Source organism: Camelus dromedarius, chromosome 2, assembly GCF_036321535.1.
Source record: "Camelus dromedarius isolate mCamDro1 chromosome 2, mCamDro1.pat, whole genome shotgun sequence".
NCBI lineage: Eukaryota > Metazoa > Chordata > Mammalia > Artiodactyla > Camelidae > Camelus > Camelus dromedarius.
This window is the reverse complement of record NC_087437.1, coordinates 48,080,353-48,106,197: the sequence shown is the minus strand read 5'-3', so window position 1 is coordinate 48,106,197 and position 25,845 is coordinate 48,080,353. Positions and strand designations below refer to the sequence as shown.

At 36.7% G+C, this 25,845-nt stretch overlaps 1 protein-coding gene across 13 annotated transcripts in view; it reads left to right on the top strand.

The window, feature by feature from the left end:
* PEX5L (peroxisomal biogenesis factor 5 like) overlaps positions 1-25,845 on the top strand; it is a 375,321-nt gene that overhangs the window by 260,927 nt on the left and 88,549 nt on the right. For 8 of the 13 annotated variants that reach the window (XM_064493048.1, XM_031451661.2, XM_064493030.1 and 5 more), the window contains one exon: positions 18,112-18,216. The exons of 3 other annotated variants lie outside the window; for them this stretch is intronic. In XM_064493048.1, coding sequence (XP_064349118.1) covers positions 18,148-18,216 — 69 coding nt within the window. In that variant the 5' untranslated portion in view covers positions 18,112-18,147. Of the gene's footprint in view, positions 1-15,305; positions 15,810-18,111; positions 18,217-25,845 lie in introns of those variants that run through there. 2 more of the 13 variants (XM_064493064.1, XM_010976237.3) reach the window with 2 other exon arrangements.

The window sequence follows — 25,845 nt, the reverse complement described above, 5'->3', positions numbered from 1 at the left end:
GACAAATTACTCAAAAGGAAATAAACATTCCCCTCAATTCTGACCCTGCAATTTCTACACGTAGCGTGGAGCCTGAGTTCCATCAAGTGTGACTCAAGGGTGCCTGTGAAGGACCCTCAGAGGTGTTCACCAGAGCAGACTTATCCCCTAATAAGGAATAGCTCTAGCTGGGAAAGGTTTTCATGAGCCTAAAGACTATCTTAGTTTAGCTCTTGCTTATCAAGCACCTAGAGGGAGGCAGCTTGCTGTCGCAGTGGGAATGTCTTCAGCTTCAGAGTTCAACAAACCAAGATTAAATCCCACCTTGCGACCTTAACCTTCAGCATTGTTAAAGGAAGTATTAGGACCTACTTCGCTGGAGAGTTTTAAGAATTCTGCTTGATCTCTGACATAAAGAGTTTGCCAGAGTGGCTTGCTACTTTCCTCCTCACCTCTCCCTTTGTGCTGGTAACTGTGGTATACACAGAAGACAATCCAGGATATACAGACTACAAAACCACAAGAGCACAGAATGAGATGGTACTCGACCAGGTTCTGGTATCCATGGAGTGGGCTTCCCAAACCATGGCTGGTCTTGAGATGGCCTGAAATATAGGATACCTGAGAGAATTCAGTAGGACTTGAAGACTGAAAAAATTTTCAAATGTTTTCATTCCACAAAACCCCTTTTCTCCTCTACTGTCTGTGGATGCCTTATGAGTATACACAAATACACACCAATTGTAGTGAAGTGCTTATAGCACTTTAAAACAGTGATATCTTCAGTTTTGCTCAAGAGGAGAAAGAGATGAGAGACAAAGGAGCAAGGAAGAAAGAAAAGGAAACTAATGTCTATGACACGCCCACACTGTTCACTCCCTTTGCTGGGTTCTTTCACGCAGCTCTGTGAAGTGGGCCCCACTATTCCCATTTTAACAGACGAGAACAGAGAAGCTCAGAAAGGCAACTTTACCCGAAGTGACACTCTCATAAGTGGGAGTGCTGGGATTTAAACTTGGGCTTTTTGCCTCTTGGTCCAGAGGGAGGTAGAAAGGGAGTTTTACTAATGAATCACTTCAGAGTCACCACATGCTGCAGTGTCTTCGGCCTTTTCACTTAAAGGTGCCTAGCGCAGTACAGAAGAGAGGGCGTGGGCTTGGGGGTCGAATGTGCCTGTGCCCAGATCCTGGTGCTCACTTTCCCACTAGCTGTGTGGCCTGTTTTAGGAACTTATCCACGTATGGCTACTTGGAATCCATATACTTTTATCCACGGAGGAAATAAACTGCAGTGGGCATTCTGAAGTCTGAGTGTGGCCCCAGTCTTGACTTCTAATCACAGGTCTAACGAGAGACAATAAAACAGTAGTTAAAAACAGACTCTGAGGCCAGACTCTGGGCTCCTGTCCCAGCATTGACACTTACTGACTCTTTCTGCTTAACTCTCTCCATCTGTCTCTTCATCTGTAAAATGGTTATGAGAAAAGTGTACACTTCAAAGAGTTGTTGTGACCTAGGTACTACTGAAATATGTGTGAAGTATTCAGCACAGTACTTGGTACATTTCAGATGCTCAGTGATTACTATTATTACTACTACTACTGTTACTAGGTACCTGTCTTTGGACAAGTAATTCTCTTTGAGGTCCAAGTACCTCTTCTCTAAAATAAGGAGGAGATAATCAAATTGACTTCAAAGACATGTTTGTGAGAATTCAACTGGAAACTCTGTAACATACTTAATACCATTTTGGTAGTTACTTTAATTAGCTAGATGCTCTGAGGTTCATCTCTTCTGTGGACCATGACACTCTTTAAATAAATTTACAGTTCTGAGTAGTTTTCTAAGAAGTAGAAATTGCTCTCTTGTGGTTAAATATTGAGTAAAATACTGTTTTATTCTTGGAGGCTTCAAAGCGAGGAACACATTTAATGCACACAGCCATCTTTTCCAGGACTGACTCTATAACCGTCTCCCTGTGCCTCCTCCATTCTCATAGTGTTCCGGGAAATTGTCTTAACTCAGAAAATCAGAAAATGCTTTCTGCCTTCCTCTAGGCAGAACACATAATCACTATATTTCCACGTAAAACATCTCTGCGATTTTCAACTTTTGCCAATAATCTTCAAAAATTGGGTGACTTTTCTGCGTATCTCTCAGCACTAAGTTAATTTGTGTTGGTTTCAATATCACTGAACAAGAATCTAGTAGTCCTTCCTTAAGGCATCTTTGATTAAAGTTATACTTTCTTCTCTTTATTTTATGTAACCTCTATGCCAGCTGGGTCTCCCTGAATCTTAGGATCAAAATAAGATTGACTCATAACACTTCTGCACTGTGAAATTCAACATCTTTTCATCCTAGCACCACTTCACCAGATGTCTGCAAATTTGAGGGATGCTGAGTGACCTAGCTCTGAGCTCCTGCTTCTGCTTTATCAGAGTTGTTTGTGGTTTTTAAAGATTCATTCAACGTACTCTGTGCCAGGCACTGTTCTGGGCTCTTCCAATGTGATACAGAGCAAAACATACAAAGTCACTTCCCTGTTTTCTCTCTTCATCCACACCTTGTCAGTATCAATGTAGAACTTGGCTCTACTACTAAGCAAAAAGTTGCATCTTAAGAAGGTATTTGTGTCTCCAGCAGATATCACTGGAGATTTGGGGATATAACTTGAAGGGAAAGGGGGTAGAAGAGAGGACTAAATTGCCACCAATTATTTTTAATTATGCAGACCCTTTTACACTTGATCTTAGCCAAAAGGCCAAGAAGTGATATGCAGAGCCTTTTTAGCCAATCTTCTTTCTCCCTTTTCTCTCTATTTCAAATTTCTACTATATGTTAATCCAAAATAAATGTGATTTCCACCACCCCGACAAAGGGCTTTGCAGAAAATATGAAAGAAGCCCATGGATGAACCGTAAACTCCTAATAGCCTTTCCCCGGGCCACTAAAATGGGGTGAAAAGGTTTTGAATTCTCACTGATAAGTACTCCATTAAGTTCTTAGACAGGAGTCGTTTCTAGTTTCTGCCTAGTGGCGGAGGGGTTTGGGAAGGAAGTGGTATCATACTTCTGTAACCCAGGTTTAGGAAAAGCCTCAAGAAGTCTTAGGCAGATAGGACTACATATCATCTTTCCATCCATCCATCCATGCCTTCATTCATTCATCCACTCCACAAGCCTTCATTTAGCACCCCGGTACCCACAGACACTGCCTGTGGCAACACAAAACAGAATGAGACTCAGTGTCCAAGGAGATCACAGGCTAAACTTCAACAAGGGAATCATCGTGATTCAATAGACTCTGGAAGAATACCAGGTATTCAACAGGTAGAGAGGAGGAGATGGGAATTCCAAGTGAAGAACACAGCCTCTGGAGACATGCAGGAACTCGCATAGACACCGCCCTCACTGGTGTGGGCAGTGGCCTGGAGGAGCTGTGTGAGGGGGGCTGTAGGAGAGGAAGAGATGGAGGAGGCTGCTGCAGACCTGAGCAGGCATATACGCACCAGGAGCCCCTTCTCTCAAGAACATTCCATGGTGCCAGGCAACTCACACAGACTGTCCTCTGTCAAAATTTGATGCCCTATAAGAAGATTGACATTCTGAGAGCCATATTTGCATGTACTGAGACATAACTTTCTGAAACCCAGGTTATTGAAAGGAAATTTCCAGTCCGTGTATTTTTGTCAGCCCTTGCTCTTGCCTCTACAGTCACAAATATCATATAGATAGAAACCAGGTTTATAAAAGATCGCAGCATTCTGAAGTACCTAACTGCATTGTTCATTTTAGAGAAGGGGGAAAAGATAAAAATATTGACATGGTGCGATAAGATTTTTAAACAAAACTATAAGCCTTCACAGAATTTAAACTGAAAACAAATGAGTAAAACTCTACAGTACTAATTAAAAAGAGACCTGAATAGATAAGAAGTTCCATATAGAGAAATCCAAGTTAAATTCTTACAAAAACTGTCAGTCACTTTCTTTCTTTACTGTGACATAGTTTGTTTTATTGTTGTTGTAACTGAAATCACTATGATATTAAAATATTCAAAGTCAAGAAGCACATTTCTCTTTCCAATTTAATCTTCTCTAAGAAAATAAGTGTTTTTTTAAATGAGGGTAAAAATGCAAACAACTTCATTTTCACTTTTCAAAGAAAAGGTCAGGATAACTTTAAGCCTGCTGAAAGATTTTTTTTTTTTAAGTTGTTGGAAAGGTCAGGCAGAAAATATATTTCTGGAATTTCTAAATCTTGATGACTTCAGTACAGAAAGTTCTACAACAGAATACATTGTATTTTTACTGAAATTTGAAATCTCTTAAAAGACATTTGTAATAAGGTCTTTACAAACGTTATAGATGGAAATAAGGCTAGAAAATGAATCTCACTTTTTGTTCAGTTGAATAAATTCGCCTCAATATGGATATAAATATAGTAATACATACATATTTAATATATATATGTAGGTATGACAGAACATATATACATAGATGTGCATATACATATACATGTCTCACCTAAAAGCAACTGTGCATCTGTAATAGACTAAAGGAAAAACAGGAAGAAAGCCTTTAAAATATCTCATCTTCTATGACTTTGATGGTGACATTTGAGGAAAAGTAGTGTTTAAGAAATAAAACAGAAGTCTTTGTGTTTTTTCAGTCTAGTGAAATATTACAAGTTTCCAATTAACCAGAACACTCAAAGCTATTTGAGTGTTATTATTAGTTGAAACTTTTCATCACATCAAGGTTGACTAAAAGGGGGGAAAAGCTTTTTTAGTGGCAGATCTTTCTAAAATGTATTAATATTTCTTTCTATATTACTAAGTACAGTGATACTATACCCGATTCTTTCTTTGAAGAATGACGATATTGTAGTCCTCAGGGCTATTACTCAGTGCATCTCTCCTTACTGAGTGGTACCCAGGTGTAATTGTCAGAAATGGGCTGGATATATGCTGACTGTGGGATACAACTTGGTGTCTTTAGTATCCTTCAGATGAGCTGGTTTGTTTTTAAATTAATTTCTTCTTCTAAACGTGAGATTTTCTGGAAAAATTAATTGAGGATACTGGTTAATTAGGTTTTTGTTTTATGATAAGTGGCTAAAAGGAAATAATGTAATATTGTTCATGTGTTGGGGAGGGAAGAGTAATGGTAAATTTTCAGACAAATTTTGATGGATTTAAATCATTTTGTGCTTTCTTCGATAAAGTGTTTAGAGGAATAGCTTAGGCAGAGAATCTAAGACTTTCCATACTTTCTGGGAACATTTTAAGAGCTGAAAAAACTCTGGCATATGTTGATGTGGGAACAACTTGGATCTTAAAATTAAAGAAATTAATTTTTTTCTACACAAATAACATCTGTCTAGAATTAGGGTCAATTTTAATCTATTTAATGAAATATCAGTATCATGTAATTGCTTTTATCTTGGAACCTAATAGACCTTAATGCATTATTTAGCAGATTGAAATGAGTTCAGGCCAAATCTCTTTTAACTGTTAATTTCTTTTGATATATATCTGAGAATCAAGTGGAAGAAAATGAAGGGGATAGCAGAGAATCCATCTTTAGGAGACTGAGAAAAACTTCATAGGCAACTTAAAATTAAAGTATTATCAAATTACTCTTCTGCCTATTTCCAGTGGCTTGAGACACAGATTAGAGGCATATTTCCAGCATAGGAGATACAGGCAATCTGCCTAAAGCAGGGTGTAGAAATGACCCAACACCTCCTTGAGCTAGATAGTCCACAAACTGTTCCAGTCCTTCAGAATTAGGAACAAGATATGAATGTGATACTTATTTATAATTCATCAGACAAACCAGTGAATGCATTAGTAGAAAAACATATTTTTGGAACTGCTAGAAATGTTTCAACAATCTTAAGGTTCTCTATGTTGAATCCTTTCTTAGACTTTGCAAGTTGAAGGTCATCTTTTTTATTGTGATTATATAACTTTGGTTGAATAGATTTCCTAAATGGCTCTATATTTGACAACCTTAGAGCGCATAACACAGTCTGTGAATTCATCAGCAATCTAATGGTACCTAGGAGTTTTGCAACTGCTACTTTAATGGGCCAAACCCAGACTTGCCTTGTTTTTCTACTGTTACGGGAAGCCCATTAACTTTTTCATTTCATTATGGTATAGCCTTGTCAAATTATTCTTTCAAAATAATAAATAGTTATTTCAGTTACTATAGACTTACAAATACATATGGAAAATAATTTACTCAGCTAATAGGATTTTGCTGATTTATAAAAGTATTAGTGCAGAGTGAGTGCTCACTTTTACATACTGTCTATTTGCATCACAAAAACCCTGCAAAGTCAGGGAGGCAGTTATTAGTACCAGTCTCACTCTCCAACTTAGAGAAAACTAAGCTCTCTGCCCTAGGTCACACAAAAATAGAAAGTGTTGTTTCTGGGGCTCAAACCCTGGGTTTCCAACTTCATATCCCATGCTCTGTCAACACAGATCCCACCTAACTAGCCTCAGAAACCACATGTATGTAAAGCCACGTTGCCACACACCTCTGGGTTAGGGTATCCCTTGGCAATTTGGAAATGACAGATAGGCAAATAGAATTATACTCAAGAAAAGGTAGAAACCTGGCAACTATTTCCTTCCCCTTTTGGTTTGTTAGTTGAAGGAGAACCTCCCAAAAAAAAGAAATATGTTATATACAGAGTAGGACATGAGTCTAGGCACAATAGAGACACTGGCTTCAAAACCAGGCCACTGACCACTAGACCACTGACCACTAGGCCACTGACCAGCTAGAACAGATTACCTGGTTGCCTCCTAATCCAGCCTTTCCTGTTCATGGTGTCAGTACATACAGTGGGGGAAAGAATTGAGAGATTGCTTTTTAAATAAGCACCTAAATGATAGCTTCAAAAGCAAATTTCATCTGTTGATATAACAGTGTCCTACATTTGGAATTAATCAAACTGTGATTTTAGCTCTGCAGAAAGTTTGACAGAAGAGTAAAATGAGCCAGTACATCATCTGCATAACAATGGAAGTGTGAGTTACAGATTTGTAGTGATTAGAAAGAGGGAAGCTGGCTTTATTTAAAAGACTCAGGCACCCCAGGGATCCTGTTCATTTCAAGTCCCCAGTGGACATCATCCCAAGGTGACATCTTCATTCAAAACAATCCAGGCTGTATGTCACAGGCAGAGACATCTGTACGCTGTACCCCAAAATAAACTGCAGAGATATTAGCAAGAGCTTTTGAGGGAAAAACAACAACAATAAAACTACCTGTAATACATGATTACTTTCCAGTTCTGTTTTTTCAGTTGTTCTCTGTTTATGTACATATCCGTTATATATTTAGCTGATGTATATATTTGCTAATTGAAGTCTCTAAAATGTATATAATCTAACAAACTTTTAGTTAGGAATAAATAACTTCCTTGGAGCATTCAGATTTCAGAAATCAAAAGAAACTTGTTTTTTCACAAGAAAATTCTTCTCAAAAATTTCCAAACTATAATTTAAGGTCATCTGGCTAAAAGCTCAGTTCAGCTCCTGTTGGCACTGGCCCAGCACTACAGGCACGATCTTCATTTGAATTTCTTTTAGGCAACTCTCCCTTGACAAGCAGCTCATAGTCCCTGATAGGATATCCCCGTAGTGGCCGATTTTGGTCACCTGGTTCAGAATGGCTAGTTTTCAGTACCTGTGAAGTCTTGTTGATCAGATTAGACATCACAAAAGGAATTAACTGAGAAGGCTTAAAATAAACCTGCAACTGAATTGTCTTTGGATGTTTCTAAACAGTTTTCTAAGGTACAAAAGTAAGATTACTTTGTAATTATAGTAGTTGTTTCCTTATTGCATTCATTTACTGGGGTTTCCATGACAAGTGCCACAGGCTGGGCGGCTTAAACAACAGAAGTTTATTGGCTCACGGTTCTGGAGACTGGAATTCTGAGATCAGGGTGTCAGAGGATTGGCTTCTTCTGAAGCATCTCTCTGTGGTTTAGAGATGGCTATCTTCTTCCCATGTCTTCATACTGTCTTCCTTCTGTGTCCTAATCTCCTCTTCTTGTAAGAATACCAGTCATGTTGGATTAGGGCCCACCCTAACACTTCATCTTAACCTAATTACCGCTTTAATAAAGACTCCGTCTCCAAATACAGTCACATTCTGAGCTACTGGAGCTACTGAGGTTTAGGCCTTCAACATATGAATTGGGGCTGGGGACACAACTCAGCCCATAAGTTACTAATCTCAACCCATTAGAAACTAGCTTCTCATTATCCCTGGTCACTAGATTCAGCATCCCAGTCTTGCTTCTGATCCTTGATTTCTGTGCCTTACTAGTCCCTTTTGATTTAGGTCATCCCAGCACTGGTCTTTGCTTGTTGGCTGCAGACATAGACTTCCTCTCAATTTGCTCATGGATAAGACCTCTTACCCATACTGTGACTGTTCTTTGCCTCCGTTGCTGTTATTGAAGTCTCTTTACTGCTCTCACACCTTTTTCAGTTGCCCCTCTTTTGTTCCCTGCAGCTTCTAAACTCAACTTCATTACAGTGTTTTCTACAATAACCAAAAACTAGAAATAACTCAAATATCCATCAACAGTTATTAGATAAGTTATGATATATTCAAGTGATAAAATACTATGCAGTGGAGAGAATGTAATAACGATTTCTACTTACTACATGGACGAATCTCACAAACAGAACATTGCATCTTTGCTACCTACTTCATAAGGACAACTAGGCCACAGAGCCCATGAGCTCAGCAGTAACAGTTCAGAGTCAATATTTATTGAGTAACTACCAGGGGCCAGGCATTGGGGAAGTGCTTTCATACTCATTTAATTCTCACAAATTTACGAAGTAGGTAGGTAGTATTTCTATCCTGTTTTTAAAAGGTAAAATGAAGCCTTAGAGAGAATAATTATAAAAGGCAGAGCTGGGACTGAAACTCCTGTCTTCTGACTCCAGTCCCGGTATTGGTGCCAACATGCCACATGGCCGTCCCTCTTTCCCTTCCACTGACCAGGAAGGCTGCCCTGGCTCCATTAGCTAATCCCCTGGCCACACAGTGACTGGGGCTCACAGCTCTGAGGTCTCTCCAAACTTCTCCTAACTCCTCTCCATAAAGTAAGAAAGACTGTTCATCCTTTTAAGGAACCGGAAGGCACTAGGGAGAAGCAGTCTCACACACTGCCGATGACCCCAGAGGACTATTAAGATAAGCAGAGATGCCAGGGTCTGATCTAGAATTTCAGAAGAGAAATGCCCAAAGCCTCAGCTTCTCTCTTAGAGCTGTTTCAGAGAAGTCAGGCAGATGGAGCACCTTAGCTGAGATCTTCTTGGCTTGTGAATTTAGCCTAGTTTCTGTGCTTTAGTTTCCCTAAGTTATATCAATAAAACTGGGGCATTTGGTGATTGGAGAACAAGCTGGTCAAAATACGTGCACCTGCCAGAAAATGAGGAAAGCCACAAAGAAGGCCACTGAATAGTCAGGCTCTGAGTTCACAAGTCTTCTTCATAAATTAGTGATAGAATTTGCCTGAAACATACATAACAGGGAATGCAGGTTCACTAGTTACAAGTCCTCCTCTAGAAAGAAAATGGACCCACTGTAATTCTGCCTTAAGACATCTACATAAATTTGCTATCCCAAAGCCAGAATTTTGGTAACAATGTATTTATCATAGGGTCTTTACATCTATTTTTTAAAGGTGTTGGGATTCAATTTCTTTGCTTTAAGATAATGACAGTCAATATTTACAGGTCTTCAGTTTGGTAGATGGAGGGAATTCTTCCTTGTGACTTGTTTTTTGGCTTGGTAAATAGATTTTACCTACTAGGAGCAAGAAGTGGGGGGATGCAAGTAATCACTGATGACAAAAAGAGTTTCACAGGTAATAAAATCCATTCAAGGTAACTGTTTGATGGTCTTGACCACACATCTACCTACAGGGATTCTTATTCATTATATTTACTTTGGAAAACTTTCCAATCAAGAATATACGGAAAAGACAGGAATGATAAAGAAACCAAATTTTTGTACATGGTTCCTCCCAAGTATCCTTACCACCAGACTACTGTCTACCACATTCTGCTATCTTGTATACTACTCCAGCTTGCCTGCTTGCAAACACATAGAAAGCAGACCTCAGTACCTCTTCTCCTAACCCCTCCCAGAAGGAGGCCACATCTCACCTCGCCCTTCACCCAAAACACCATTAATTCAGCATAATTTAAGCAACTGTCCATGCTGGTGATGAATGATTCTCATAAAATCTTACTTTCTCTCAAGTGTTGGAAATCCATCCGTTTGTGCAAGTAAGCTACAAGCAGTCTGGAGTATTTGTATTAGGGAGGATATTTTTTGAAAAGAAAAAAATAACAAAATAATCTTTAGATCTTTCAGTTGTTTTCCTTTTAATTAAAAAATAACATCCCCCCAAAAAATGCCCGCTTTGCAAATCATCTGAGATTTAACAAGGAATTGAAAATAACAAGAGTAACTCTTTAATTACAGTTAATTTTTTTGGTGACCTATTTCACACAATCATCAAAAACCTCAATCATAAGTACATTTATATAAGTATAAATAACAAACTTAGGATTTATCATACAAAAAGGAAAACTTACTACTACATTCTCCAGTTACTTCTTAATTATCAAGTATGTATTATTTATGTCATCTTTAACATAAAGTCAAACAACGTCAAAAGAAAACAATTTTTTTAAACCACACCAGCCTAGGTAGCAAACGTTGATATTGAGAAACTCAGTATTACAGTAAATATTGAGAGAAACTCAACATTACAGTAAAATAGGCTCCAAGTAAGTTGGAGCCACTTAATCAGAGAAAGCCTGGGAGTAAACTTCCCTAATTCAGAACTGGTTATAGATGAATGACAACTGAGTGTTGTGACTTTGACCCTTTGTCAGGAAAGCTTGCTGAGCAGAGTAAATAAACTTGAGGACAAGGTGGGAGTGAGATGGGGAATGTTTAACCTTCTCCAAAGAACAAACAAATGGTAAACTGTGGACCAATGGATCTTGGTTGTTAAAAAAGAAGTCTTATCTGCCCTTCAGAGCCAATTTTCATCATCTTTTACTTGGCAACACTTTTCAATTTTAATGAATTTTTATTTAGGTTCTTGCAACTAGTTCATTTCTTTAAATGTCTAATTAAGACTTTTTATCTAATTCAAAATCACTTTCTGTCAAAGTTGGCCATATTATGTGATTTCAGCATCTTGAATAATCTGAAAAAGGTGTTTAATAGTTCCTTGTATTTACTGAGTAAACTGGAGTGTCTATTACTATACCAAATAATGCAAAATGGTTCAAAAAAAAACAAGCACAATCACTGCTTACACAAGTTCACAAGCTCTATAAAATAAAGGACTAAAGTGAGGTCCCTGGGAGGAGCTTAATTTTCACGTACGACTCAGGAATTTTGGGTACCAGGCAGTTCTCTTCCTCTAGCAACCCACTGTGTAAATAGGAAAAAATGAGAAGGACTGCTCTGGAACCGATTGGTGACTGTGGTCATTGAGGGCTGATTTTGTTTTAATAAAGGGGGAGAGAGAGAGATTGACTCAGCTTCCTCAGAAGTGCTCCTGGATGGTCAGGAACACCCCGTGAGGCAGGAGAGAATAAAGTGCTTAGGCCTATTGTCTGGTGAAGAGATTACATTTTAAGAGAGTCACATCAATCTTACATGCCAGTGTTTTCTGCTCCAGGCCTAAATGTTCCAGGTGTTCTGAGTGTGTTTTAAGAACTGCGAGATGAATGCTGCTGATTGGGCGCCCACCAGGGTTTGTGAATACTGTTAAGAGAGGCTCCCTGAATGCTCACAGAAGTCGTGAGAGCGGCAGTGGCAAGGGGGCCTGTTAGGGCTGAAACACCCACGCTGGGACGTGCTGAGTGGGTGGCTGAAGCCGCTGCTGCCAAAATGGACCACCCAGAGGTGACAGAGCAGCTCCAGGGACAGCACAGCAGCCCCAGGGACACCATACTGACTGTTTAAAAGACACCAACCCGGGTCAACTTCTGCACCATGCACAGTGGACACAGTCCATAGGGTATAGTAGCATAGATGCGTTTAAGGGCCCCTAAAAATGTTTTATGTCCTTTAAAGTCAGAACCCCCAAAATGACTATTATGATAATGAATATATAATAATAAATCGTCTGGATTATATCTGTCTTCATACCAATACAGTCATAAAATACAATTTTTAGCTTTTTTTTTTTTTTTTTTGTGGAGGAAGGGGCCCAGGAAGGCAAAAGTTAGAGGGCCTGTAAAAGTCGTAAGGACCCCTACACCAATTATTCAGGTCAAGGAAAGTGACTGTGCATGTGAGGGGCTTAGAATCCCAGCAACTTTGGTGGATGGAGATTTAAAGTTAAAGAGCTTATTATCCATGACTCTCCCATCACCACATACAACAAAAAGTGCCAAATAGCACGTAACACAAACTGAGGACATAGGCATTATATTGTAGATTGTAACTAGAAGCGCCCCTCATTTATCTCAGAAGATTTGATAGAAAAAGTGATGATTTGGAGAAGAGTGTACCTGTCATCCAGAAGACAACAACAACACTGGAGGGAAAAAACTAGTAAGAGAGAAAGATATGGAGAATCAAGTAGATGTCCTCCTTTTAAATGCCCTGTGTCATTATTTTAAATAGAGAGGTATCAATTTCTTTACTGCAACTTGACTACCCGTATTAAGGAATCAGAAATCACATTATTTCCAGCTATAAACAGATCACTGAACCGATGGTGAATGCATTATGATTTGTGAATTCCACATATGAATCTCTAGTTAAGAAAAGAGAGAATTCTGTTCGTTTCCCAATTGTTTCCATCTAGATCTGCGCTTCCTTTGGGATGTTTAGAAACAAGAATTGATCAATATGCCCAGATTTAGTTCTATTTGTTCCACTTTTAAAATTTACAAAACACCGGGGTGGTAGTGGAGTGAGTTAAATGTTACTGTCATAGGAGCAGCATGGTCTGAACCCTGCTCTGTGTTGGAAGAAATCTATAGGAGCACATTTAACTGGGAAAGGACACAATATGGCAGGCAGAGATCGCCAGCGTTCAGGGAACATTGCTCTGACATTTTCCTGTATTGAAAGAGAAGTTTGAAGAGAGCATGACACTTCCCATGACATTTACCTTCCCAGTAAAAGAAGATTGTCCTGGCTCAGCACAAGAGAAACAAGCACAGCCATCAGAAATTAGCCGTTTTTTGTGGCCAGTTTACCACATGTGCATGTAGGTCCAGGGTCCACAATTTATGAGATATATGATTTTTTAGCATATGCAATACTGAATAGCACTTCATTTGAGACAGTATGGCTAAAATGAATTAAATGACAGGTTTTTGCTTACATATATGTATATATGAAGAAATACATTCACACTTGCAAACTTGATTATAGTTTGTCTATCCTTAAAACATTCATCCTAAAAAACTGTTTAATTTTCAATATTGTAAAGATAAAATTGGGGGGGAAATGCATAAAAATGTTAGGGTTGCTGTTTTTATTTTCTTGTTTCTGTTTTATCTTAATTTTTTGGCAATAGCATATATTAATTTTATAATCAGAATAAAAGGAAGAGTACTTTTTAAATTCATATATTAGATAATTTAGGGTTAGCAGAGATGTCTAGTATTATAATCTTTTAATTTTCCCCTAATTTAATACCTCCATTTCTTCTGTTTAATATCTCTGATAAAGAGACTCTGTTTTACTGTTGATAGATTAAGGATAATAAAAATAATTTTTAAGCTACAAACTCCATAGTAGCAGTAATAGAATAAAACAACTAGAAAATTGTTTATGAATGGACCATGTCACTGTGGAATTACTTTATTTCATGCATCCAAAATAGATCTCAGGAAAATCCTAGTAAATATGTCATTTAATGGCACTGAGTTAGCATTTAATAAGAATTAGAGAGATGCTAAAGTTCATAAACCTAATTAAGGTCTACAGAATAAAAGAAGTTTGTGTACATGAAATGCTGAGGTCCATTTTCCATGAAGACAGAAGGAAAAAACATTTTGTTAGAAATCTGCTTACAGCTGAAGTTATGGGTGGCTGAATCTTATTGACCATTGCAGACTGAAGAAAATATTTCTCTAAAATGTCTGCTTAGATCTAGACTGCGAAATTATATTGAGAAGTGGTTGCTGCCCCAAAGTTGAGTGATACCATAACCAAGCTGTGTTTCTGGCCATCAGTGAGGGCGGCATGGGAGAGCCCTCCAGGCTCACGAAGCGGAAAGAGAGATAACAGTGTGGTAGAGAAGGAAGCACAGAGGCTGGCAGGCGGGTCTGGGTTCCTGTCCTGGCTTAGCCACCTACCAGCTTTGAGGCCTGGGCCAAATCATGCCATCTCTGAGTCACAAAGCCCAGAAATGTCCAGCAAAGACAATAATATCTGCCCCACAGAGCTCTCATGAGATCCAGTAAGTACAGCTATGGAGCAGACCTGGTAGAGTGCTCAGCACACAGTAGCTGCTCCAAATAGGTGAGGTCCCTTCCCTGCAAGACACGCCTGGAGCCAACACCTCCTCATCTGGAGATAGCTGGTATCCAACCTGTGAAGATCTGTGACTTCCAATACTTCTACTCTGTTTCTTATATTCTATATTGGAAAAAAATAAAAAGGGAGAAGAAGTGGGCCAATATTGAGTTTTCTTAATGAATGTTATCGTCACATTGCTATACTCCCTGTGTTTCATTCATTTAAGCCTGGTCCTATAGCAGAAGTTAATTTTAAAGACTGTTCTCAAAAATTATTGTTTGTTAGAAAAGCTGTTATTCTATACATTTCATTTGTGAAGAAACAAAATGATAAAAGAAACTTTAAAAAAATCAGAATTTTCTATGACAAACCACAAAAAAAGATAGAAGTTTCCCCTTATGCTGATAGTTTTCCAGTCAAAAATATCTCAAGAGATTCCAAAAGGAAGTGGGAGGAGGTGATTTTGAAGTATTATGTGAAAAGAAATAGGCTGCAGTAATTGCTAGAGGGTGTCATGATATGATAATCAACTTGTAAAATGTCACTGTTTTTTGTTGTGGCTAGAATGACGTAGAAGCATACCAGCTTAATGTACTCTAAATCCACTTATATGCTTGAGTGTATAGTCAGTGTTTATTTCCTTTTTTGCTGTCTTCATGTTGTTTCAAATAATAGGTTAATATTGACCCTTTGGTATAGTTATATTAAGAAAATTGAGCTTGAAGTATGAATAATTATGCATATATATTCCTTACAATGTTTTAAGCCACTGAACTTAAAAAAAAAAACTGCACAGTTGTATTACTGTCAGCCCTGCAGAGCTGCTGATAAGCAAAGTTGTATAGCTTCATGAATTGCCAAGTCAATTAGCAGCCAGGTTCTGAATTCTAGCAGCATTATCCCACAAGATAAATGGACAAGTCAGAAGTAACACAGCTTGATTTTAAGAAACCAGGTGGAGGTGGCAATACAACCTGGGGGGAATCTTGCTGTGATAAATGAGTTCATTCACGTGATTTGGCAGTGGTTTTAGACACTGTCTGGAGTCGTGGAGATGTCACGTGACCGACCTTCCTGCTCTCTTCTCAGACTGTACCACACTTGTAAAGCAGTGAGGCTCGTTGGGTAATAATTCAAAAGCCAAAAAGGCTGTAAAGAAAAAAAGTTGCTAGCAGGCACTAACCTGGGTGTCATGACTCTTTCAGGTAGTAGGTGTAACCTTGAAGAAAAAGTGGCACTGTCTTCAAAAAAGTGACCTGACCCTGGCTTTGGTGGGTTTTTCTGCAAGAAATAAAAAGCACCGCATGTGATTATTATACATCCTTTCTAGCTGACCACTGCTTTGTTCTAGAGTTCAGCATGAAAGGACTAATTTTTGTTTTGTTTTGGTTTTGTTTTAGTGAAATGGCATGTCCGTTGCTAATTCTAGCTATTATATAGTTGCACATATGAAAAATACCTGTATATAGTTTATGGATTGGTAGCATTTCAAATAAATGGTATATCAAAATATTCACCAGAAATTTTTTGAGATGCTTATCAATTGACATTTTTTTCTTAGCCCGAGAAGAGTCTGAATTGAAATTCTTTAATTATACCTTGTAACATTAGATATGTTTTTAAAAATATATTAGGAATTTAAATATAAGCATGCCACTTTGTTTATTGCTGTATTATTAAACTTCTTGGAGCATGGAAAGAATTCTTCACAAATGATTTTGCTCTTTTGGAAAAAAACAAGCTGCAAAAATATTTGTTAAACTACATTTAGCCTGTAAATGAGTATAGCTTATAAAGGTACGTTAAGCTGATAGTATATAATGTTTCATCCAAATAATTTTTATAGTTTGAAAATATGTCAGATAGTTTAATAGTGCCATAGTAAGTCTTTTCCCAGAATTCAGAGTTATATGTATCTCTATTTTAGGAAGTTGACATTGATTCATTAAAGGAAAAACCCGGGATCATTATGCATCCCAATTAGGCAATGAATGAATCACTGTTTCCCTTTATTCTTCCTGAAGTTAGTTAATCTAAGGATTGTGCCCATTTAAACTTTTCAGAACACATATGAAAATTACTAGTGTTATATCTGATGAATAAAATCTCGAATAGTTAACATTCCTTTATAGAAATAACACATTATCATTCAATAATGCTAGTTCTTAAGTCAAAACAAACCAAAGACACAAACTTTCAGCAATGTAGATTCACATATTTTTAAATATAGTTAACTATACAGAAAGTTTTTCTTTGTTCTCAAAATAAAAGCAGCCACTTGTTACATTTTGCAAAGGCAATGCCTGAGAAAATGAACATTGTTTTGCTTCCAAGAGTAAACCTACCTTCTAAATACTTAAAGCCCTGTGGAAACCAAAGATGATAATGTAATTCTATCATTTTTTTTGTATAGAAACTATCAAGATTTATTAACCTCAAGAGTTAATATTGACCTTAGCTCTTAATTCCCTTTCAGACAACGGACCCCCTGTCCATTTTTGTTTCTTTGCCTGTGATATCTCTGTATGCTACATCAGTAATTTAAGTAGATTTACAACACAGATATTCAGGTGTGCACTTAGTAGAAAATGGTTTTCTCCAGGGAGGCTCTACCCAGAGACCAAAGAAAATGGAAGTTTTTGCTTTTAAGGTGTTTAAGATTATTTAATTTTTACGTAGTATGACATGTTGCTAATTGGGTTGGGAAGGTGATATTTTGGTTTTTGTTTTTTCCATTGTGCCATATCTGCTCTCAAAAACTTAATAATCTGGTAAACTAAAACCACAGAAAGCCAGCACACCCCTTCACAGTCCAGAATGCTGCTTATATGAGACAAAAAAAAAATGTAGATATCTATATATCAGTACCTCAATTATTAACCATCCTTTATTTACATCTGGATTTCTGGAATTCTCCAATTAAAAGACATTTCTAAAATCCTATTAAATTCTTTGGTCTCAAGAACGTTGAGAGTTGCAAATTTTTTTCATAACTACCTCTACAAAATAAACAAGCTGGGCGAATTCCTGTGATTTTAGGCCACTGAAGAATTTTTAGAGGTTTTATGACAAATTTACTCTCTTTATGCCCAATCCACTCAAAAATGACAGACTCCAGAGATCACCCAGCAAAAGTCCTCTTTGGGGTTGAGACCCCAATCCTAATCCCTACCCCAGGCTCTTCACTATCATTCAAAAGATTTAGGGATTATATAAGAATAATTTATAAATGAACATAGCAGGCAAGCCATAGTGTTTTTAAATCAATACTATAAAAATTATGTCATGTCATGTAAAATGCCTTAAAATATATTATACATATAAAATACTATGTTAAAATTAAATATAATATGTCAGCTGTAAAGGTGAGAAAGTAGCTAACTAAAAAGTTCACAAATAATCTTTTTTCAGATTTTGTGTGTTTTCTCCTCAGCCAAAAGCCTCAAGATTCACTTGCAGCAGCCTACCTCTTCATTTATGTTGGATTGCTCTTTAAACATTAGAATATCTTGTGATAAATAATAAGTTAAAGATTTCTCCTGATACAAGTCATTGTTGATTTCACTGTTATAGGGAAAAGGCTCTAGGGCGGCAGATAAGGCTGTTGCCATGGTGATGAAGGAGATACCGAGGGAGGAGTCTGCTGAAGAAAAGCCCCTCCTTACTATGACATCACAGGTGGGCAGACCCTTAGGGTTCCTGTAGGAAGCTGACATATGTTAATATATCAGACATTGTGATTTTTAAGTAGAAAAAAAAAAAACAAAAACCATTAACTCGATCCAATTTTTAAAAAAAGTTTCAATGAAACAATTATACAATATAAAATGAAAACCAAAATTCTTTTAAAAAAAAGGAAAATTCCATCATTTAGTTAATTATTTGTGGATATTAATTTTCATTACTCAACTTTAGTTAAAAAAAGAAAAAGAAAATGTACATGCAAGTAAAACATGTTACTTCTTTATAAAGGAGTCTTGTTAATGACTTTGGGAAAGAAATAATAATTAAGCTAATGGTACATTTGAACCACAGCAACCAAAAAAAATTTCCTGTGAATAAATACAACTTATATTGTATACATATGTCAGTTTACCAGTAGAATATCTAAATTTTCTTAAATGTTAAATATATTTCTGTTGTGACTATGCATACTACATATATGTCTATACATATTTATGTGGATAACTAATTTACAGGAATGAGCCAGAAGTCCCTGAGTCCCCATGCAGAAAATGGCATTTGTGACCCCTCTTCTACTTAGTGACCTTGACAACAAAAATATCATCTCTATTAAAAGCACATGAGGGCCATTTTCAGCATTTATTATAACAAGTATAGAAAAAGGTTTGCATTTGTATGCAAAGACACGCTGAGACTGAATCCTGTATGTCCTCAGGGACTTTTGAAACACCCTGTAAAATCCACATACATATGTATAATATATTCATCACCACTCTGTGGAACTATCAGTTTTAAATTCTTAAATGCAAAATATTTTTACTTGCATTTATCTTATAATTTAGATTAGATTGTTATCTTAAACATTTGGGGGTTTTTTTCCATAATGCAATAGTAAATGCAGTGATTCACTTCCAATTTATATGAACATGTCTAGAATTAGAAAATGTCCATTTAAATTCCTCATGAAAGGCATTTATATCCAAAGCTAAATTATGGTAACTTATTTTTAGAATATCATCAGATCACAGCCCCAGCTGCTGCCAACATGTGTGGTTTTATTTCATTCCTAAACACTATGTTGTAAGTAATGAAAATTATAGCAACATATAACATCAAAATTGAATAATAAAAAAAGTTATTAAAGATTCCCAGGATTTGGGGATAAATCTTATGTTGGGAGTTTTTTATCCAAAAGAAGAGATGACTTCTTCCCAATGACATATAGTAATAGTTGGAAAGAAATTTGCTTGATATTTACCAAGGCCTCCACTATTTACTTAGTTTACATAGTGAAGCATACAATTTTACACTGATCTCCTGCCCTTTGTAGAATCCATTTCTGAAATAGTCAGCCCACAGTTCTTCAGGTGAAGGCTATGGAAGGTGAGAACTACTTTGGAGTTCTCGGCAAATGGCAGAGCCATGTACATCAGTAGATAAAACCTATCCAAATTCGCAATTGGCATAGTTATGCTATAACATATCACGTCAGGACATCACAATTTTGGACAGGCTCTAGTGCCCAAAATTCTTTTTCTTCAAAACCATGCATTGCTATGTGCTTTCCAGTAATCCTTTTCAGTTGTCCGAAATTACCATTATAACCTAAACTTGAATTTAAATATAGTGCAAAATAATATTTTTGATTTTTAATTTAGAAAAGAAACTGTGATGATTACCATTTTCTCATACTCAGAACACTTGTGTGTACCAAGTTCCTTCTTTAATCCCTGTCTAATGTTGCATTAAGTGTTTTGAGGTACTAGCTACGATTTTACTGCATGAAGATGATATAAACGCTTCCTTTGATGCATCATATTCTTGTCGCATACTGGCTAGTTTATGAATCAGCACACAGGGAGTTCTGATTCATAAAATGCAATGCACCTATTGTGTTGATAATTTTATGGAATTAATCCAGTGACAGCTGTGATACAATTATTTCTCAGTCGAATGCAGTTTTATTAGTTGATATACTTTTTCCACTATACACAAGTGGCTTCTTCCCTGCCATGCACCAGTGGCGTGCACAAGCCAAAAAGCAGCAGAATGATCTGAAAAAGTGAGTACTTCTCATGGCAACCACAGCATCCAATCTGTGTACCATACCACATTCTTACTCGTTCCCCTGTGTGAATGTATTAGTGTCTGGAAACATGTCTGTCCTGGTGTCTCCTGCAAAGCCCCTACGACATAGTGCTACATACTGCCGAGTACATTGACTCATCTTCATCACCAGCGTGTCGATGCCAGCTGCTCATTCATAGATTCCAGAAACATCCAGAGCTAATTGCTGTCTTCAGGACAATCACAATCAATAAAATACAGATAAGCCCTTGAAACACTGAGTCCCTGACTTGTTTAGTAACTTCATTCTACAGACTGTGAAGTGTAGAATAGTTTATATGGAAACATTTTTGTATTATGTGATTATTAGGATTGCTTATAGAGGGATTTAGCCAAGCATACGCCAGTCAATTCATTTGTAGGACATTGAACAAATTGAACAAAACAGAAGAGTTGGCCAGGTGACTTGAACTCTGAAATTGCTGGACCCCCCCCCCCCGAGAATTGCTCTTTTTGTTTCATTTAATTATTACTTCTGTGTTAAACAGTATATCAAGCTTTCCATAGAAGCTCAAGTTCACGCTGTCCTAGACTAACACTGTTTAAGTCAAACAGTATGGAAACAAATGTGCATTGATGAAAGGTTTGAAAGGGAAAAAGAATATCTGAGCCATCAATTCCTGGAAGAAGTAAAGTTTCTCTAGACCTGTGCTGTTCAGTACAGCAGCCACTAGCCACACATGGCTATTGAGTGTTCTGTGGGTACCCCCAATTGATAAATGCTATAAATATAAAATACATATCAACTTTTGAAGATTTAGTCCAAAGAAAAATAACGTAAACTATCACATTAATCATTTTTATATTGATTACAAGTTTAAGTGATAATATTTTGGATATATTGAGCTAAATAAAATGTGTTATTAAAATTATTTTCACCTGTCTCTTTTCACAGTTTTTAAAGTAGCTACTTGAAAATTTAAAATTACCAGACTCTCATTATATTTCTATTGAACAGCATTGCTCCAGACTGTAATAGTATAAATAAATCCAGTTTGAGGGTACAAAGGAAAACTATGTGCCAGAAGATTGAGTATATCGTAGGAGAAATTGTATTCTTCTTTATGAGAATGAAATGACTTTAGCGAATATTTTTCTCTCATAAAGAACCTTCAGAAATTTCCATTTTAACCACATCCCTGGTCGTTTTTTTAGCAAAATATAGTTCCCCCCTTCCTTTTTTTTTTTTTTTTTTTTTGTTGTTGTTGTTGTTGTAAAGCACAGGGTCTTAAAACTGTGTTCCAGACATTCTTGTTAAGGGAATTTTTTTTAACTCTGCCTTTGTTTTTCTATCTGTCCCCACCTCTTAAACCTAGGCATTGGTTTGACTTTGTGTCTGATAAAGAGTAATGTCCTTGACTGGAAAAACATTCTCAAAGCTACTAAAAATAGCCTTGTTTGGGTTTCTGTTACTAACTTGAAACAATTACTTTAATTATACTCTCCCACCTGCCTTCATGTTAGCACTAGCCAAGGTGTGAACAGTCATATTTATTTCCCCATGAACAGATTCACATTTTAAAGTCTAACTATCCTGTCAGGAAAATATTTGTAGTTGCTTGGTTGACATTTAGATCAAGTCAAAGAGTTGAAAATTATCACATGGTTAATCCTTTACAGGAAGATCCACTGGGACCATTTCCAGGAACTGGGGGATGAGGCAGTACCATGAGTCCTATTAGCTCATGAGAAATTAATTCTGTCGGTGTCCGAGTTACCATGACAAAGCTCTCAAAGGCTGAATGCATAAGTGATGCATAGTAAGATTTAGTTGTCTCATTTTTTCAATGGATTGAATCAGTCAGCTTAGTTTTAATATGATCACTATTTTGATGCACTTGGCCCATCAAATTTCTAAACTTGGATAGGACTAATAAACAGATAGTTTACAGAATTATGAACAAAAACCTACTTAACAAGTGATACATACTTTGAATCAACAGTCACAAATAATAAAAGGAATGTTTAAAATGCATAAAGATACATCTTTTAAAAGCCCATTTGTGTTTTTATTTATATAAAAACAAAATCTTAAATTTTTTCCTATTACTTAGATGACATAAAAAGACTGGTATATTTTTACAAATTTTTTTCTAACCAAGATTGCAATATGAGACATTTGTCAGCTGTTTATTAACTTATTAGCTTCAATGTTTTAACTTTTAAAATTATTCTTTAAATACTAAAATATTTTAAAATAAAATAGAATATTTTATTTTAAAATAAAATAATAGTTTGAGATCATCAATCTGAAGTGTAAAATTATGAAATAATGGATTATTATCCTTTACAGACCTTGTTTTATCATCTAAAACATATTTTGTTTTGTAGTTAATACAGAGTAATATAAGTTATCACAAAGTTTAGCTCTATATTTTTAATAAAACACCTAAGCAATATACTGTTTAAAGATAAATAAACTTAGGGTTAAGTCATAAAACAAGCTATATAAACATGCACTGGAGATTAGGTAGCAGGTAGTATTTAAAAACAAAATACTCTCCTTTCATCTTGGTTAAATGTTCCCCTGTATCATATAATAATTTAATTTTTTAACATTGAAATTAAGGAAATTCAAGGTGAACTAAGGCAAATGCATTTTTAGACAAAGTTCTAAAACAGACAGTAATTCATTAAAGCTGGATGATATAGTCTGCATTTTGTTCAAAACTAAACATAGTATTGATATAAAATAAGAACCAGGAGGGGGAGGGTATAGCTCAGTGGGAAGAGTGCATGACTAGCAGGCACGAGGTCTGGGGTTCAATCCACTAAAAAATAAAATAGATAAACCTAATGAACTCCCCCCCCAACAATTTAAATAAAATAAAAATAAATAATTCTTTTTTTAAAAATTTAGTCACTAACTCCAACTCATATTCAAGGGGAGAAGAATTGGGCTCTACCTTTGGAAAGAATCAATTTGGTCCTGTGGTGGCTACCATTAGCCACATCAAATGACCAAGTCATAAGCAAATTGAAGAGGTTTGACTGAATATTTCATTTACAACTGATGATTACAAGGAAGTTGTAAAGTTTCAATAGTTTTTTGAATTCTCAGCAACAAGAAGTCCCTACATGCAAGTTCTCATCTGTCTTCTTACTTCTGTTTCCTTTTGTTTCCATGTTCATTGACCATGTAAGGGTTTTCACTCAAAATCTCCAAATTTGAATCTCTGACTTAAAATCCCCAAGTGTGATGATAGTGTTATGTCTTGAAGTGCCACTGGCCTCTCATTTGCACTGATCCTTATCCTTCTTCCAAGGATGGAGTAAGGCAGGCCCATGCCTTTATTTCTGTTTGTCTCATTAGACATTCATTCTTTGCATTCTTGACTTCTCAACAGAAGCCTTGCATTTGGAAATGTTCCTTTAGGTAGCTCTAGTTTTCCAAGCATTTAAATGATGTGACAGTGGAGGAAAATGGACTTAGATTTGTGGTTTAAAACCTGCCAGGAAATTGGCAAACATTTCTGAGGGGCACTGGCCTCTCTGTTAGTTGATCAAACCCAGCATGAAATTGAGGACGCCCATGCAATCATTCTTTTGTACAAATCACCTTTCAGTTAGACTGTATAAAATCAGTCAGCATTTATTAATCTGCTACTAATGAGATACAAACAAGTAATTGGATAAAGTCTCTACCCTCAAAGAAGTCATAGTCTAGTGGGAGAAAAGCAGATAAACATAAGGTTAGAAAACCAAGTAACACATGGGAACCTGGAGGTCCTGTAAGAGGGCCCTCGCTGCCTAGTGCCAAAGTAGGTTTCCAGACAGTGTGCCAGTAGAACAGGGTCTTTAAAGAGAAATGAGAATCTGTTGCCATTAGAAAGGCCTTTGAACTAATCTAAATATTGAGAAGAGGACAAAGAAGGATAATAAAGGAACATTTTAAATGTAAACAAAGTGAGACAAAGGCCTTAGCACCTAATGAAGTGGGTCATTTTAATTCATTTATGGTAATCCGAATGGACCAAAATTGCAGCCATTCCAACTTAGTTATTCAAGAAAACATGGGAACCACTTCACTCACCTTCTATTATTGTTATAACATCAACGTACTCTGTACCAAAAGGATGAAATGAGGTAAGTTCACAAAGGATTTTCAAACTGAAGGAAGTAATTCTTAGAGAAAGTCAATAAGCTGTATCCTACCCATAAACAGAGACAGAATAAAAGGCACACAATTTGGAAGTAAAACTTGAGCGAGCTATGTAGGGGATTCTGTTCAGTTTGCGATATTCCTTTGTGACCTAAAAGATTTACTCATTCTCAAGTCACTGTAGGGAAATCATAAATTTGTTTGAAAATGAGAAGGGGACATGTGAAAAGCTATTCTTAGCTATATAAATAAAATAAAACAGGACTTAGTGTGGCTAAAATAATGATTCCTAAATTCATCAGACTGAAGAGAGTTCAAAATTGGACTGCTTAAGATGGATAGTTTTGTATCTTCAGTTTCTGCAGAGTCACTATCCCTCTTGGTAGCCCTTTGTTGAACCCCTCTTCTATGAAGACATTTGATTCCAAGAAATATAAGTAAGACATAGCCTCTGACCTCAGAGCTTATAAGAAAAGATTTTTTCATGATATCTCCTCTTTCGTCTTCCATATCGCCATCAAAACTGAAAAACCATCAGTTCCCAAATTACCTCTCCATGTGATCTGAAATCCAACCCTTCATCTTCTTACCCCAAACCCTGCCGCTGTCCCCTACTCCAATCTTGGCATTTACCAACAGATAAACTGTGCTCCAGCTTGAAAAACACGGACTCACAAAGAAATGCGTTGTTTCCTCTTTGACTTGTGTCTGTGGAAGAAAGCCAGAGGAACAGTTCAGTTATGGGAACTGGGCAGCATAACAACTCCATCAGCCCAGGTGTGACGTGTGGTCACAAATAAGACAGGAGGTGTGGAACAGACACAGGCCTTAGGAGGCAAATGCTTAGGAAAAGACTGGAGAAGCCATGCCTTAGTCCTGGATTCCCTAGGATCTCTGAACAAACCTCCTCTTTGGTGTTCTTTTCTGTCCATGCTGAGAACATATGAGAATGCCAGAGATGCTTTCTCCAGATAATAAGGCTAAAGTCTGAATGAAGAGAGAGACTCCCCAAAGTAAGAAAAAAAAAATTCTATTACCTTTGGTAAAGCAGACTTGACTAAAAGGATAGGCCTTTCCATTAATTGTGCCTTTTCCTTTGTTTTTCCATTTAGGTGTTTATGTGGACAAAGGTTTTACTTTCTAGAATTCTTTTATCAAATTTAGACTACCATTTTTCAGTGTTTACAACTGGAAGTGCCTATAGAAATCTAATATCCCGGTCTTCTAAAACTATAGGGAATTTGGGTCTATTCCACACATCTACTCAAAGAGCTATGATTTGGAAAAAAAACTGTTAGTCCTTTTTTTACAAAGGAATTTAATTGTATCCAAACTAAAGAAAAAGCATAAGGGGCTTTTTGTGGAATATAAATAATATTTATCTTTACATAATA